At 40.1% G+C, this 18,618-nt stretch overlaps 1 protein-coding gene across 2 annotated transcripts in view; it reads left to right on the top strand.

Moving 5' to 3' along the window:
- Positions 1-18,618, top strand: part of LOC149309849 (scinderin-like) — a 79,656-nt gene that overhangs the window by 20,865 nt on the left and 40,173 nt on the right. For both annotated transcript variants that reach the window (XM_089533147.1, XM_089533146.1), the window contains exon 4: positions 6,938-7,087. In XM_089533147.1, coding sequence (XP_089389273.1) covers positions 6,938-7,087 — 150 coding nt within the window. The remainder of the gene's footprint in view (positions 1-6,937; positions 7,088-18,618) is intronic.

The following is an 18,618-nucleotide window of genomic DNA, read 5'->3' as shown; positions in this document are numbered from 1 at the left end:
ATCAGAAATTGTCCTGATAACCCACATATCTGTCACAACTTGTTCTGGAGTCTGGGAGTGCCGGTCCTTTTTTAAAAAAGCAATAATTAGGTCAATAAGGTATCCTTTCCCATGATATTAAGAGCCAGTAAAATGCTTAATAATGTATTAAAATATGCAATTATTATTAAATTATTTAGGCCTTCCCTGAATAACCCAACCCATCTTCCATGCACACAGACCATCACAGAGAACATCCAAACTGCTTAATTCTTTTAATTCTTGGATTGTTTAATGATGTTGTATTGTAGTATGGATGGGGGGGGGGGGGAATTAACAAGATGTATTTTAATTGTATGTTGTGTTTCATACTGTGTTTTACCCGATGTTGTAAACCGCCTCAATCCTATGGGGAGAGGCGGCATATAAATAAAATTTTATTATTATTATTTATTAAAGTAGGTATTAGTTTCTAGGCTAGGAAGGTGTTGATGTGTATTTTAATGAAACTCAAAATATTATCTAGAAAGGTAATAGGCTAATTGAAAATTGGCTGAGGTGCAAACCTATGAGACTACCTGGGAATAGGACCCTTCACCTCATTGAATCTTACTGTCAAGGAATTATCATTGTTAAAATATTTATTTATGTCCCACCTTTCCCCCACTTTGGGACTCAAGGCACCTTGCAACACTTAAACAGGCATTGTTAAAAATTAACAGCATTTAAACGTTAAAAAGCCATTAAGCCATCATAAAAATGAAACCAGTCAAAACAAATTAAATCAACAAATAGAAGCCCAGCACATTATAGAAGGCCTGCTTCCCTTGAAAAATCAATCCTGAAAGGCCTACAAAAATAAAAAGGTTTTTACCTGCTTGCAGAAAGATAGTAAGGAAGTTAGTAAGGCAATAATAATAATAATAATAATAATAATAATAATAATAATAATAATAATAATATACTTTATTTGTATACCGCTCTTCCGGAACGATAAAGCGGTTCACAGAGTCTTTAAAAACACACATCATAAAAATGTGCAACATAATGTATCTATACATTTAAATACCAATAAAAACCAAAGCAGCACATAAAACAAACACAAACATGGAATCTGTCGATCGCAGTTAGCCATTTCTATCAGAGGAAACATTCTATATAAAGAGTCCGGAGGATATGCTAAACGGAAGAGGTAGGTCATTAAAAACTTTTTGAAGGCATCCAATGTAGAATTCATCCAAAGCTCTTCTGGAAGTTTATTCCAGTACATTAGTGTGGACGATGTAAATGCTTTCTGGTGAGTTGCTGCCAATCTCACCTTAGGATGAACTAGTAAATTTTTCCCTGATGTTCTGTGAGTGCGGGGTGGACTATATGAGGAGAGGCGTTCCCTCCCTATGTGTAGGTTGTGTTTCAAAATCCAAAATGCATGTATGAAAAACGAAGCGTCATTAAACACTGGACCCTTCTTGTTAGTAAGTATGCATCAGATTTCACTGGAAGACTACGGTCTATGCATATTTACTAAGGAGTAAATCTTATTGGACTAGGTGCAAGTTACTTTTCAATAAACATGCACAGAACTGAGTTTTGCTAAAATTAACCAGTTGAGCTCCATTAATTTTTAATGCTCTTCAGTGAACCCTATGTGGTCATTGCAAGGTTTGGAGTGAATAAAATGGAGTGAACATAGCTTACTAGGTGATGAAAGAGAAGTGGAAGACAAGGAAGGAAGGTGATGGGAGGCATTGGAAATCATAATTTAAATTTTTAAGTTGTTTATGTTGTTGTTATACTGCCTTGTCTACATACTTCTTGTTCACCCAAAATATTTTGGTCTTGTTATTTGTAAAAACAAGCCCTGTTCCTATTTTAGAAAGAGATCTGAAATTTCACTATTTGTAAAACAAATACCACAAAGGATCAGATTTGAGTACACAGAGAAATACTACCAAGACCTTGGGCCAAAAAGAGAAGCGTATGAATGGTTATGTTTTGAAGTAGTCTAGCCATAATAGAATATTGCTACACTGGGATCATTCCCAGTTGTACCTGGAGAAACCAGGGACTAAATTTGGAATTGCCCCCCACATGCCAAGTATGCAAGGCCCATCAGTATTTTTGTCACATTTTAACAGGAGGGAAAACCCCTCTTATCCCAAATGGTAAGGCACTTTGCTTCCAGTCCTGAGGTGCTCCTTGTCCTTGATTCACATCTGTCTCCAGCCTCACATCCTTCTTCAGCCTTGCAAATTACCTTACTTGTGTTGTATCTCCAAAACAGTTGGATTTTGGAGCATTTTGGATTTCATAAGGGAGACTCAACAAGTAAATAAATTTAAAACCAGAATGGATTATGTTTTGGTTTTTTGTCCAGAAAAAAGTCATTTTTATAGAATGTGTAAAAAACAAGTCTAAAAGGTTTGCCCTCAAAAATACAGTAAGCCCTTGGTATCTGCCAGGATCCATTCCAGACCTCCCCCCCCCCCCCCCGCCCTTATGGATATCAAAATCTTCAGATGCTCAAGTTTCAAAATTTGTGCCAGTATTAGGGACAGTGGGATTTTTATGGCAGTGTGTGCATGTAGCTGCACCACCATTATGGACAGCCCACGTTGTTCCCAATGACCACACAGATGCATGCATGCCTGGCCACTGGGGGCTATCTGTAATGGTGGTGTGGCCACCTGCACGCACCACCATTGGGGACAGTGCAGGCTTGCCATCTGTGGATACTCAAATCCGCAGATGACAAGTCTGTGGATACTGAGGGTTGACTGTCTCAGAACTAATTTAAAGCATTATTTCTAGAAACTTATGGAAATATAATAATTTCCATTTCTATAGTTGTACTGGTTTTTGAAATGCTATAGAAACATATTAGTATCATGTGCAGGTACTAAGATGGGACCCTGCTCGCCCAGGTAGCTTATAGTTCAACATTTCTGTAAGTTCAGAGATCCCTCTCCTAAAACTGTGAGTAGGGGTACTATAGGGCTTTCAGATATTCCATTTAAATAAAACTATTAAGAATCATGTTACAATTCCCAATTGAAATCCATTCATATTAGCCAAAAATACAGCTTTTCTGTGTATGCATATACTGTGCAATTTGAGTGACACTTCTGGAATATGTATTAGAATTCAAAGTTGAAGTGAAACTATTTCAGTCTAGAAAGTCACAGTGGGCTTTTGTCTTGCACTTCTTTCATTTCCAACCAGGAAACACTATTTATGTGTCTCTCCTTTGGGTATATGCTCAGGATGCATGATTGGCCATGAAGTCTAGCCAAAGAACAAGATGTTTCGAATTGGAGATAAATTTAGGCAAAGTGCATAAAATTGGAACTGCAGTTCTGTTGCTCATTTATTCCACCTTCCAGGTTTTTCTGCTTTAATACTAAACTACATATGCTCATTTCACAGATGTTTACTCAAACCATCCACAGCTTGTTTTGGAATGATATCATCAATTTCCAAACAAGTTCATTTAGAGATAGGTTTCCAGGTTGATGTACAATTAGAAGAATAAGAGGAGGAGTGGAGTCATGGCGTAGTGTCTGTATGCTTGATGCTGTGACTCCATCCCCATCACACCATGATGCCGCGCACACATTTACACTGTGCGTGGCATCATAGCACAACTCACATGCAGTGCCCAAATAGCACAGCGTGGAAGAAGCGTCATCATGCCACCCCATCATGGCTACGATGCTCCTTCCAGGAAGCAAAAAAGAACCTCATTTTCGGTGCTTCATTTTACTCCCTGCAGAGGCCACATCGTGTGGTTGCTGTGGCTTCAATCCAGGGCAAAAAGGGGCCACATCTCAACGCCCATCTGTATAGCCCCTAAAACACAGTAATGTGATTAAAGTGTAAGTGCAATAAAGGGTAATTGCATTAAATAACGAAGAAGTTAACTGAGCAACAAATAAAAATTAGTTATGAAGACTGAAGTTTGGAGGCACCATTTTAGAAGAGCCACTCCCCTCTCAGATTCACAGAGCGGGTCCTTACCATAATGCACATTTGCACCAGGAAAATTAGTGTTATTTCTTTCAAAGCTGTCGTTCTCACTGTCTCAAAATTTCTGCAAATTCAGTTGACTGAAGACTATCTGATTTATGAACGGAGGTTTCTTTAACTGGATGAAAGCTCTGCTTCAAACTAGTAGGTGTAGAATACAGTCTTCTTTGCATATGTGCCCTGTTCATGAAACTGTTGTTTGTTTTTTACTTTCATTGGACCTGCCTCATCCCTAAGGAGCTGAGCAGATGGAGAGGAATGTGGATTACTTCCCTTGTCCTGCACACTGTCATCCCACTGAATGCCCCATATGACTGGCCATGTGACCAGTTGCACAAGTGACACACCACCTATACAGTGCATTGGTGCACCCATTGACACATTGGCAATGCACAGTCATGGAGGCCCCCCTCCCACCTGTCACCCCATGGTCCCCAGCCGGACTGGCCAGTTTGTGTGTTTTTATTACATCTATTGCATTATTGGCGACCTGCTGTGTTTGTCACAATTTCATTTCATGAGGTGTGTGATGGCTCACTGGTATGATGGATTGATGGTGTATCTGGCTCATCATGTGCCTGTAAGCTCCACAAAAGAAAAACACTGTATGACAAGCAATGGCGCTAGCAGGTGCCTCTTATTGGGCCCATGGCTTATGCTCCAGGCAGCATCTGTAAGCTACCTGGGCATAAATTTTATTATTATTAAATTAATAAATTTTATTATTATTCTCCCTGGAAATGCCACCGTAGTTTATTGTTTTGTTTTGTTTTACTTGTTTTGTTTTGTTTTGTTCTGGTTTGTTTTTGTCTTGTAATGTGTATGTGTTAATGTTGTTTAATCTGTTGGTTTTAATTATAATTGATTTAATAATTTTTTAAGGGGGGGAGGGAATTTGATGTATAATGTATAATGTATTTTATTTTATTGCTGTTAGCCGCCCTGATTGACCTCAAAGGGGCGGGATATAAATAAATATTATTATTATTATTATTATTCACTCGTGTTGTGCTGTTTATATACCAATGTGATAATGTGCACTTTCTGTGTTAGACCAGAGCAAAGAGGCATTTTTTTTGCACCAGCTTTTATTTTATTTTTGCAACAGAGTGCAGCGTGATCCCAGTTTCCCCCCATTTTGGTTTCACATGTCATGTAAAATGGCTGAAGATTGAATTGGGGTGAAACTGCTTTCTTTTGTCTGTGTGGATTCCCCCCAAGATTTTGTGTGTGTGTGTGTGTGTGTGTTTCCCCCAAAGAATTGCAGATTCCATTTATTGAGAAAAGCTCCTGGTTAAAAGCATTTTAATTGTACATGCAAATGTCTTCTTTTTGTTCAAAATAACTTCTGCACAAAATGATTAAATACCTAATTCTTTTTCTGGCTATTTTGGTGCCGGAGTTGGTTAAAGGCTTTCCTAGTTTAAGTAGTTAGGGTACTAACTGATTTTTGAACTGATTACCAATATCAGTCATGATTCATCATAGCTTATAGGTAGATACTTTGTTCCCAGCTATCAATTTTAGTTCTGCAGACTTCCATTAAATACAGTGTGAATAATAATAATAATAATAATAATAATAAATTTGACACTTCATAGTATTCTATCTACATTATTTAATACACCCATTTCCTAAAAGCTCTCAAAAATGAGAAATTTGGACACATTTCCTGATATTTCTTAAAAACAGTTACTAGATATTCTTTTGTTACACAAAAGTATTCCCTTATTGTAGACTGAGGAAACAACAAGAGACTGTACTTTTTATTTTATTTATATTTGAATGCAAAGCCTTGGCTTTCTTCCTAATGAGACTGTTTCGTCTAGGACTTTCAGGGTGTGGGGAGAGAAAAAGCAACTGAGGAGAAATTATTTCCAAATCTTCTGTCTTGTTGTTCATTGTTTATTTAACATGATGTCATCTTTAAAAGTATGTGGTATGAAACCGATGTAACTTTCATTATGACTTCTCACTGTTCATTTGTTCATACTGTAATTAACATGGAGAAATTACCATCCTTCTCTTAAATTATATATGCTGTTCTGGATTTGTAGTTTATAATCTTTTTCCTGTGAATGCAGTTATCATATTGTCATACTACTTTTGTTTCAAAGCACTTTTTGAAAATTTATTTTTACTTGCTAGACTTAAAAGCCAGTATGTGAATGGCCTACTTACATATTTCTTGGAATCCTGTTACTAGACGTTTTAGGCTCCAGCCATTAAAATGGTAGACTGGTCTGCCTAGCTAAATAGTGGAAATAAGAAAGCTTATCCTCTGTTCTTTGTAAAGCGGCATGTACCTAGATGATGCTAAAAAAACCCAGAACAAATGCATAAACAAATGAATAGTAATATTAATAGTCTTTTCTGCATATTTTTATTAACTAAACTAAAGTAACTTGTAGAAATTAGAATTTGAGAATTTTTTTTGGCTTCCAAGAGGCATTAAAACCAAGATCTGCTTGTTTATGTGCTTGGAATGGAACACTAATGCAATAAATGGAGTACATCAATGTACTGTATATGAAGAAGAACACATACAGATGCCTGTTTTTTTCTTTCATTCAAAAGAACGACGAAGCCTTAAGTGGTGTGTTAAAGTGTTCCAGATTTAAAAACAGAGTTAATGAAAATATTTTTTAAAAACCATTGTATTAAGGTACTTGAGTATAGTTCTCAAACTAGAGGGATTACTGTGGAATATGTTAGTAGGAAATATTGCATGATTTCAACTCTTTTCTAGATCAAGCATATGTTTGTAGTGACTGTTCTCCTGAGAACCATTTTTGTATAACAAAAAAAAGTGGTGTCAGAATGGTTACCATTTTTAATAAGTTGTTGAGTTTAGATCCTTAGATGTTATACACTTTCCACAGAGCTTCTTGTGTTAATCCTATTAAACAAATATGTCTTTATTTTGTTCTAGGATATATACCAGTGGTGTGGCTCTACATGCAATAAATATGAGCGCTTGAAAGCTACTCAGGTAGCTATAGGCATTCGGGACAATGAGCGGAATGGAAGAGCTCAGTTGATTGTTGTGGATGAAGGAAGTGAGCCAAAAGAACTCCTAAAGGTATTGTACATTCACTTGCTTTTGAAACAGCTGTTACCTGCACTGCTTATCTTGCCAGCCCAGCAACTATTTTGCTTCAGATCTGTTACATGGATTACTAGTGTAACAGAAGTCTTACATGCAGAAGGCCCCAGGTTCAATATTTCATATCTCCAAGTAGGGCTAGGAAAGACCTCTGTTTGAAATTGTGGTGAGCTGCTGCAAATAATATTGCTCCTGATGGGCCAATATAAGGAACTGTCCTCTGTCTTATAGAAGAGCTTCAAGAAAGGGCTGTAGTTAATTAAGCAGAGTACCTTTTTGGATGCATATGGTCTCAAGTTCAGATGTTGGCATCCTCAGTGGCAGGACAGGGAAACACACGCTACAGCTATTTAATGTATGCAATAATGAAATAAATTAAGCATGAACAAGTTGTAATCCTCTAGATTTTTTGGACTGTTGTCTCTATTAGCCCTATCCAGTTTTGAGGTGTGATGGTCTCTGCAGTCCAACATTTGGAGAGCCACAGATGACTTACTCTTTACCTAAGTGGACCTTGCTCAAACTCAGTATAAGGCTACTAAGTAGTGTTGTTATTTAGAGCAGACTAGAAAGTGGAGAAAGAGAATGAGGTTTATTTTCTCTAGAAAACAAATAACCCAAAGAGTTTACACTCTCCAGACTCGTTTGAAGAAAATGCATGACCATTAAACTGGTATGGCAGTTTGTATGTTTGCCTTTAGGGTTTGCTGAATTGTTGAACAGTAGGCCAGTGATCACATTTCTGTGTCAACAGAATTTGTATGAATTGTTACAAGATGATAGAGGAAACTGCCTAGTCCTCAAAAGAGATTAAATAAGTCATTCTTTAAGCAAAGGAGTCTTTTGGAACAATGTTCTGGCATAGTGCTAATCCTGTTTTGCTAGTTAAGGGAAATGGTTGACCTTTTATGAGAAGAAGCCATTTTTTTAATTAGAGCTATTTGGGTCATGATACTTCCGTCGATGAGCTGTAAGAAGAAGGAACAGCAGAAGCAGAACTGGGAACTACACATAGGCTGATGAAGACCCTTCATCAACCAGTTAGTTTAGGATGGAAGGGTGCATCAGACTGTTGCACCCATGCTTCTTGTTCATTTACCAGGCACCTGATGGTCACAGGGCTACAGCTGATTTAGTTTGGGTGTACATGTGCCTTCAAGTTGCCTGTTGACTTATACTGACCCAGTGAATTTCATAGCCAAAGAATACTCAGAGGTGGTTTTTCCACTTCCTTTTTCTGAAATATAGTCTACAGAACTTGGCATTCATTGACAGTCTCCCATTCAAGTACTAATGAGAGCTAATGTTGTTTAGCTTCCAAGATAGGGTCTTGTGCCTTTAGGGTATTAGTTTGGGTACCACTTTTTAAAAGATTTGGAGGCAGCTTGGGACATGGGTAGTATGCCAAAGGGTTTTAGAAGTTGCATGCTGGAGATTAAAAGCCTACCCCACGTGCTATTGATACTGAATTTCCTCATTTCCACCTAGTTCTTCCTCTTGATGCCATTGCCATTGACTGCTGCTGGCTTCCTGGTAAGTGGAGAGAATTTAGAGGAACTGTCCAAGGTTGTGGACCTGTTTTGGGGATGGCATTTTGGACAGCTACTTTAAATTTCAGAATAGAACAGGAAATAGATTCATCCACTGACCTGGAAGCCAGTATCAGAAGAAGGGATATATGTGTTGGGGGAGTGGAGGAAAGGCTGCCCATTCTTTCTCTTACTGATCTTCATGGGACTCACTCTTTCCTTACTGGGAAGCCTCCATGATTTGGGTTTTCTTTTTGCTTTTAAACTAGTTGCTAGGGGGGGAAAGGCATGCCTTCATTTTTCACTTCAGATTACATCCTCTTTTTTTGCAGCTGTACCCCTTAAGTCAAGAGTTGACAACTGTCAAGGGCACATCCCCCCAGGGACCTTGGACATAGGTGCACAGAGGGCCACAACATGCCCTCTTGGGGGCATGGGGAGCTTTTGTATTATGCCTTTGGCCTTCCCTAGATCATTTAAAGCCCAGGAGAGGTCTTCTTTTACAACAGAGGTTGACCTGGAAGTCACTTCTGGGTTATTTTCATCATTTTAGAAAGGTCTCTCCTAGGCCTAAAATGGTAAAGCCCCTCCCCAAAGTGGCAGAAATTGCCCCCTTGAGCATTTTGGGAGCATGTTTGGGGTCAACCCTACCTTAAATTATTATTGAGAAGCAATTTGCAGATGACAGGGGATGCAGCCATGTATGGAAGCCCAGACAGCTGGAATGGAACCCTGTCAGAATAAGATTTGGTCTTAGGGCTTAAAGTTCTCCATTCCTGGCCTCCAGTGAATAAACAGCATTTGTACTGGTCATTCGTCTTCATTGTTGTTGTTACTGTGTGCCTTGAAGTTGTTTCCAACTCATGGCAACCCTAAGGTGAAACTATCATGCGGGTTTTCTTTGCAAGATTTGTTCAGAGGAGGTTTTGCCCTTGCCTTCTTTTGAAGCTGAGAAAGTGTATTTGCCTAAGTTCAGTCAGTAGGTTTCCGTGCCAAGTGAGAGTTTGAACCCTGGTCTCTCTCAGAGTCTATGGCTACTATCATATGGAGGCTTACCATGGGTAAAACATTCCTGAAGTGTTCCTAAAGAGCAAAAATGTTATAGCCCATTGCACTTCTAAATCGTCATTGAGGCATCCTGCTTCTCTCCCATTGTCAAAGCATTCGTGGAGCAGCCATTTCTTCAATAACGGAAGTTCCCATTATTGAAGAAATGGCTGCTCCACAAATACTTTGTCAATGGGAAAGAAGTGGGATGCCTCAGTGACAATTTAGAAGCGCGATGGGCTATCACACCTTCATGCTTCAGGAATGTTCTACCAACATTTTAGCGTTTTAGTCACCTCCATGTTATAATCCCCATAGGTCAGCACTTAAACCACTACACCACATGGGCTCTTTAGCCTCAGAACTACTCCCATAGTGTTGCGTACTAGCCCTTGTATCTATCCCCACTTATATAATTTTTGGAAAATAATAATTTTAGGATTTTTTAAAAATGATTTTTTTCTGGTTATTCCACCAGCTACAGAATGATAGACTGATGGAGAAGGGTATATTTCTCATTAAGTCTTAAGTTATATGCAGACACACAAACATACATGTTGCGTTTTAAAAAAAATATTACTGCTTGTGGTCTAGTGTATATGTTATAATGTATTTCTAATTATTATACCTGTAATAGGTTTTATAAATAGGTAGGTATAATGAATTTCTAACTATACTGTAAAACGACATTATCTCTTTGCTCCATAATGGTTTGAAATGTTAGCTGGGTTTTCCTCACACTAGCTTCATGGTGGAATGTGAAGGAAACCTTTGTTCTTGATGTTTATGGCTGTGGTTTGCTGTGCTGATTGTGGCTAATAATAAAGCATGAGAGATATTGTACCTTCCAGCATATTTGTCACTCATGGATTAATTGATGTCTAAGTTAAGTCATGGGAGAAGAACAATACTGCCACAACTGAGTCTTGTGAGTAGCTTTAGCTGAACAAAGAAAACCCTTTCCCTGTTCTAGAAACCAGTTTCTCTTACCTTTGGTTCATTCTGTGTGATTGGAAGGGCTGCTAGCACAACACAGGAGAGGAGCAGCACCAGCAGTGGCTGGAAACTTTCATGTCACTAGGGCGATTGATCTTCTGAACATCAAAGGAACTCTTCAAAGTGCTAGAACTATTTTGAGGATAGGTCCAGGTGGAACAAGCCAGCATACTGTAGTGGTTTGCACATTGGACTGCTATTCTGAAGACCAGGGTTTGAATCCCTGCTGGCCCATGGAAACCCACCAGGTGACCTTGGGGAAATCATATTCTCTCAACCTCAGAGGAGGGCAAAGGAAACCCACTTCTGAACAGATTTTGTCAAGAAAACCCTGTGAAAGGGTTGCTGTAAGTCAGAACTGACCTGAAGGCATACACAGCAACAAAGGAGAGTTCCCTTAAAGTTCATGCCAAAACCCAGAACAGATTTACCACCCCATGGACCTGCAAGCCATTAGTTGTCATGGAGAGAGCACAAGTTTCTCTCAGTCTGACAAATGTCAGTGGCTGATCACAGGGAGACCTTGTTCATGTGAAAAGTTCAGTTTTCATCAGCGCCCTTGTGCCTGCTGCAAAATGGAATCTGACCTGCTACTCTATACATCATCATTGTTGTTGTAGTTATTGTTAACATTTTTATACCCTACTTTTCCTCCAAAACTGGGACTCAAGGACCGTGATATATCAGGCAGGGTCAGGGCTCAGATGCTGAAGCATTGTTACAATTAGTGACAAAGTTTCTGCAAATACAATCACATTTTTTGAGTATTTGGGCTCTCTGATTTATCAGGGTCAAACCAGAGAATATGCTACTTGTGTGGATGCCATCCATGTACAGTACAGTATATACACAGTTTTTGTTCCATAAATGGGAAACATATTGTAGCATGGACCATGAGAGGACAGCTATGGAGAGAAGTGTGATTTTTTTTTAAAGTCTTCTTTAACTTTTTTTTTTAGAGGGCAAACATAATTACCTTAATTTCAATTGCTTTTTCAGCTTGCTCCATAGGAAAAAGAGAGTTCTTACAGTCATCCAAGAAATCCTCCAAGCTGATTATTAACTTTAAATTGACAGAACTCCATCAAAGTAAGGGCACTCGGATTTACAGCTGCAAAGTCCTTGAAACTAGAATGTAATGAAACATGAACATATTCCCCTTTGACTGATTTTCAAAGAACTTGAATCTTCAAAAGGAGGAGCAAAATAAAAACCTCTGGCATGTTTACTGCCTGGTGGTTTCAAAGATTTTAATCTGCACAGGACAGTTACTGAGTTAAAAAATTGTTTGTTTTCCTCTTTCTTTAATCTTTCCAAATTTCCCATTCCCTTTAAACAAATGATTGTCAGTTTGTTTATTTGTTTTATGCATGCTGGCATACTTTAAGAGTCAGAGGTAATTTCCTTATAGACTCTATCCAGCCATAAAAGTCAAGCAGCACATTTCCTTCTTAAGTTGCAGATAAGGGTGACAAATCATCCATGCAGATTGGCATGAAGTTAAAAAGGCATATTGCAAGCAATATCTTTAATAAATAAACATTGTGTACAAGGAGCCCTGGTGGCGCAGTGGTTAAATGCCTGTACTGCAGCCATTCACTCAAAACCACAAGGTTGCGAGTTCAAGACCAGCAAAAGGGCCCAAGCTCGACTCAGGCTTGCATCCTTCCGAGGTCGCTAAAATGAGTACCCAGACTGTTGGAGGCAAATTAGCTTACTTGCTGTTCACTGCTATGATCTTTGGAATAGCGGTATATAAATAAAACAAATTATTATTATTAATTATTATAAGATGCTGTAATTTTTCACTTACTGCACTTTCTTTAAGTTGATGGATCTGAATTCCTGCAGTTTAGTTTGAGGCTAAATAGGACAACAGTTTTTAAACAGTTTTTTGAAATATATGAAAGTTCCCAACTTCTTCTATCTGTATACCATAGTGGGGACTGGTGGCTTCCATGTCAGTGCAGAGGTGAATCCAGTCTGGCTTTAGTCTAAATTTTAAAAGACTAAGGTGCTGAACCTATTTGGGTATTTTGGCTCAGCATCTAGCTTTTGGACTAAAATACAGAGCAGATTCACCACTCTGCCAGCATTGATGTCACCAGCTGCTACTGAAATATATAGATGTTCTCTCTGTCTCTAGTTCATCAAAAGTTAATTCCCATTGTGTCCACTGAGGTTTATTCTCTCCTTAGTGTTTTGGGATTGGAGCTTAAAGCACCTTGAGCATTTTGCTGTGGAAACCATAGGGGAAAGATTTGCCTCCTTTGAAGAAGGTTGACCAGATGGTTCAAGAAATATGTGGTGGTCCTAAAGATGTGCAAACCAAGTCCCTGTGTGAAGACTGAGAACAACTTGTTTCCCTCCACCTTGGGCTAAATTTTCTATCCAGGGAAGATGTGCCTGAAACTGAAACAAGTACTTTGGCCTCCTCTTATCATTGCATTGATATGAGATTACATTTCCTAGATATGTTCTTGCCTTAGCTAATGAAGTCTGAGTGCAAAAATGAAAATGACTCACCAGTGCATGTTCCAATTGGGATATCCTTTTTTATGGAGCTTCTGTAGGTTCGCCATTTATAATTGAACTGGTTCATAACTCAGTTTAATAGAGTTACAAATGAACCCGCTAATCCTGCACATAGTCTTTTCATTTTCCCCTTTCACATAAGGAGTGATTAAATTATTAAGTCTGAAATTAACTATAGTTTCCATTACATCAATGCCAAAAGAAGCTAGCCAGAAGAACAAGAAGGAACTTTAAATCACAACCTGTTACCAGTTTAAGATTCTAGCTTGTCCCAAATCTCTTTACCATACTTTTCTAGTTTGGATGAAAAGGTCAATATATAGAAGCTTAGTAGTTTTTATGAAAGATGGAATGATTGTGCTGCATTCACAAGCAAAATGATGTTTATATATTGGTTTGCTAAGTAAAGATATATTCTTCCAAATTGGCTTATTAGAATGTAGACATTCAGTAGCAGTAGTGAGAATGTCTAAAAAATTATATGTGTGCAGTATCTGTCTGTCTATCTATCATCTATCTTTGTGTCTTTTTTATACAGTGTCATAGACTCCAGATCTTGATCTGGAATCCTCATAAGTGGGATCAGGGATTTGACTTTTCCTGTCTAGAAAGAGCACTGATCTCATTTGTCTGGTGGGCGGTAGGGTTGCCATAAATGAGGAGCTTCGAACCAGGACAAATGTAGGACAAGGCTTAAAAATGTAGGACCATTTTTTTAAAGGTCCTACATTTTAAAACCTTGTCCTCCTCCTCCTTCCTGGCTTGGGAGGAAGCCTCGGCCTCCTCTCAGGCCGGGAAGGATGCAAGGGCTGCTCCTCATCGCGGCGATCACCGCGGTGGGAAGCAGCCTCCTCCCGGCCCCCACTCCCTTTCCCGGCCTCTGTGAAGGCTTGGGCCTCCATAGGGGCCGGGAAGGAGGGAGGAGAGCGCCCGCGATCGCCGCGATCGCGGGCGGCCCCCACTCCCTTTCCCGGCCTCTGTGAAGGCTTGGGCCTCCATAGGGGCCGGGAAGGAGGGAGGAGAGCGTCCGCGATCGCCGCGATCGCGGGCGGCCCCCACTCCCTTTCCTGGCCTCTGTGGAGGCCCAAGCCTCCACAGAGGCCGGGAAGGAGGGCCAGGGCCGCCTGTCATTGCGGCGATCGCCGCGGTGGCAAACGGCCTCCCCCTCCTTCCTGACCTGGGAGGAAGCCTCGGCCTGCTCCCAGGCCGGGAAGGAGGCGGAGACCGCCCCTCATCGCAGTGATTGCCGCGGTGGGAAGCGGCCTCCTCCTCCTCTCGGTCTGGGAGCAAGCCTCGGCCGGCTCCCAGGCTGGGAAAGAGGCGGAGGCCACCCCTCATCGCGGTGATCGCCGCGGTGGGAAGCGGCCGCCTCCTCCTCTCGGTCTGGGAGCAAGCCTCGGCCGTCTCCCAGGCCGGGAAGGAGGCGGAGGCTGCCCCTCATCGCGGTGATCGCCGCGGTGGGAAGCGGCCGCCTCCTCCTCCTCCTCCTCCCTGGCCTCGCTGGGGCCCGGGAGGGAGCGTCTCCGCGGCTGGAGCTCCAACCGCAGAGAGCCCTCCCAGGCCTCAGCAAGGCCTTGGAGCCGCCGCCACGGCTGAGGTGGCCGCGGTGGGCGGGGCCGTCCCGGTTTGGGCGCCAAACCGGACCGGGACCGGGATGGCACCGCCCAAACCGGGATTGTCCTGCCCCCCGGCGGGATATGGCAACCCTAGTGGGCGGGCAACATCAGTCCTGTAAAACTGAATAGCAATATAAAAGACTCTGGATTTAGCTATTTGGTATAAATATTTGGAACCTAGTCCCATTAATTTCATTGGATCTTTGCTAAGTGTGACTTGCCCAGCATGTTTTTCCTACAGATATTTTCACCAGATATGACATCAGAGCATTTTCAGTTTCCTTTGCTGACCAAGTATTTGTAAAATGAATTTTAAATTTTCTATAAGCTGGGGACATTTTCTTTCTTTAGAAATCCGAAATATTGTTTTAAAAGTCTGTACCCCTAATGTAATAAAGTACCGTAAGATCACAGATGAGCAAGAAGAAAATGATAGACTGGAACGTGTAAGTCTGCTCTCCAAATTTCTGGCGTGATAAACTGAGAACAATTGCTCACCCCTCCTTCTAACAATGAAAAGGTTTCCTGGGACTTTCTCACACTTAGTGATGGCTCGGCACAATGAGAATGTGGACTTTTGTTTAATTAGTTTGAGCCTTTTTAACATGATTGAGCTAATCTACAGAAAGCACTTTCCTGTCCATGCCATCTTCACTATCTATTGTGTTCTTTTGTTTATTGCCTTTTGAAGAGCAATTTGAAAGATACCCAATAACAAAATCAGTAAAACATCAACATGATAGTTTGAATAGGGAATATCAGCCAGGGCCAGGATCCAATAATTTCTTTGTTTCTTTAGTTAGAGACAAACATACTCCACTTAGAACAATTGAAAACTCCTTAGAACAATTGCTTTTAAGAAATAAAGTGACTTGTAGCTTAATAGACATGTCATGGGAAATGTTTCATTAAAATCTGCCCTAGGCATTTTATCCTCAATTTGCATGCAAACACCTTTCTCCAACAGTCAGCCCTAAACAAAGTAGGCCCATTGAATTTTTTATGAAATGGCAAGTCAATAATTATCCAAATATCATAATTTAGTGACTCTACCCTAGTTGAAACCAGCAGTTGTGTTTAGACCTTTATGTTTTAGCAAGCCAAAAACATTTAAAAAGGAATATATACAACTAAAATGAGATACCAGATAATTTTTTAAAAAAAGATAAAGTGCAAAGGTAATGAATCCTGAAGAATTCCATTTCCCACTATGACTTCCTTGATGCAGTCTACATCCCAGTTGCTTCTTTGAGTGGAAACAACAACAAAAAAACCCATAAAGTAGTAAAGTAAAGGTTTTCCCTTTACATGAATGTCTAGTTGTAACTGACTGTAGGAGGCTGTGCTCATCTCTGTTACTAAGCCAAAGAGCCAGCATTGTCCGAAGACAACTCTGGTGGTCATGTGGCCAACATGACTGCACTGAACGCTGTTTACCTTCCCACTGAAGGGGTACCTATTTGCATGTTTTAGAACGGCTAGGTTGGCAGAAGCTGGGGCTAGTGATGGGAGCTTACCTCATCAGGCAGCATTTGGGCCTCAAACTGCCAACCTTACGATAATCAGAATTGGCATCTTAACCACTAAGCCACCACCTCCTCAAAGTGTATAAAGAATATAAAGTCAATTCTGATTATAGAAGGGCCATAATGTATTGGTAAAGCACATGCTTTGCATGCAGATGATCCAAGATTCTGTGCTTGGCATTTTCAGATATGTTGATAAAAAGACTTCATCTGAAATATTAGGGAGCCATTTGAAGGTCAGAGTACATAATATTGAGTTAGATTGATTAGTGGTTATACTTTGTGGATGGTGCTTCCTGTGTTCTTGGTCATGGATCAATTGCAACATGTTTGATTTGATGTTCAACTCAAATTAGGTGTTCAACTGTTCAGGAACATAACAAAGGGGCTGTTGATTTATAATATGGCTTCCAGGATTGTGTTCATGGTGAGACTGAGAGTACGGTAGGCTTTCATTTCCATTCTCTGCTAACTCTCCCTTACTAATTATATTATAGATTAAAGTTAATGAGTGTGCACATAAATGTTGCAATCTCTCCAGTTAGCTAGCAACTTATGTTTGTGCTGAGAGGAACTGCATAATTTCAGGAATGATTCCCAGTTTTCACAGAGTGATAGATGCCAAGTAAAGAGTTATTATGCCTTAAATATGAAATTCATATTTGGTTAGATCCAGACTGAGGGGCAAAACAGAGTGGCACAATACGCTGACTTGGGGGCAGCGTTTAGATTATGCACACCCTGTGGCTCTGCAGTGGAAAAGCTGCCCCTTTTCCACCCCAAAAAGGAGTGACATTTTGTGGCTTCTTTTTGGTCCGAAAAAATGCTGAATCGGGGCCGTGGTGTATGGTTGCTGTGTCCAGAATCCAGCAATCAAAATGGTGGTGTCAAGTCACCTCTTTAGGGCTGTCTGTACAGGCCTTTAGTTAACATTAGAATAGAAGAATTGAAATCAGTGAATCTTAAATATGTCATGAGTATTGCCATTGCCTTTGATTGTAGTAGGTCTGCTCTAAGCATGACTAACTTTAAATCCAACCAATTAAAAAGATCAGCATGCAAAGATCTCATCAAATAGAGTGAAACTATGAAAGGGGTGAACCCCACCAATCTCCTTGGAGATGAGGCAGCATGTTAAGTGCAAAATATTCCAGCAGGCAAGACTGAATTATTGTACAGATATGAAAGGAATTCATTTTAAATTGATGAAACTTTTGAACTCACAACTGCTTACTGCAGTTAGTTGTTACAAGAACAGATTGTCTTCTGTTTTGACATATTTTCTGTGTAATTGTATACAGGTTGTTATTTTTCAAGTTGGGTGCCTGAAATACAGGACTGCAGTATAGTGGGCCCTTCCCTTACGCAGGGGATCCGTTCCAGATCCCCCTGCGTAAGGGGAATTCCACATATGCTCATGGCCCAATAAAAACAATGGGGCGTGTGCTTGTGGTGCAGTGCTTGTGCCATACACTTTATTGTCCCATGGCTTCACCGTAAACTTGAAGCCATGTATAGTGTGCCTACGTATGGTGTGGGTGCACAGTACTTATCTAGAGGCCTATATAGGAATTTAAGTGGTTTGCTTAATTTTTCCTGACAAGACAGTTACTGCAAGAGATGACATTAATCTTGTACTTTAGAAGAAACTCTGAAATGAATGGTTGTAAATACCCTTTAATTCCTTAGGCAAACCAAGACATCCTCTTATTAGGTGTTTAAATATCTTTCTACAATAATTATGATTCTGGGGGGTGGAGGCAGAATGCTCAGAAGCAAAATTATAGTGTACAACATCAGCATTATGAAACCTACTCATTTGTCCTGTATGGTTTTCTACTCAGCATCTTTTCCACTTGCAAGGTCAGAGCCTTAAAGAATTAGATATTACTCTTAAACCACTACCTTACAATTATCAAAATAGTGATTGTTTCTTTTACTTGCAAGACTATTATCAAAGTGCTATAATTTAGATGAGGAGGGTGAAGTAGAAAAGGTGGTTTGTTCTATTTTCTGTTTTGCTCATGTGAAGTGAAACCTAGCAGGGCATGCTTGCTTGTCTTACTGTGAAAAGAAGAGCAATGTATTATTTCAGGAACTGAATTTAACCCTGCTATTATTTCAGGAACCAACCAAAAAGCTGATAATTACCTGCACTGCTAGATATCAAGATTAATTAGACTTGAGTAGTCTCCCCCAATTTTGTGCTTTCCATTTGTGTTGGACTATAGCTCCCATCAGTACCAAATAGTACAGAT

Source organism: Sceloporus occidentalis, unplaced genomic scaffold (assembly GCF_023333645.1).
Source record: "Sceloporus occidentalis isolate IW3139 unplaced genomic scaffold, rSceOcc1.0.p SCAF_7, whole genome shotgun sequence".
NCBI lineage: Eukaryota > Metazoa > Chordata > Lepidosauria > Squamata > Phrynosomatidae > Sceloporus > Sceloporus occidentalis.
This window is presented reverse-complemented; position numbering and strand designations above follow the sequence as displayed.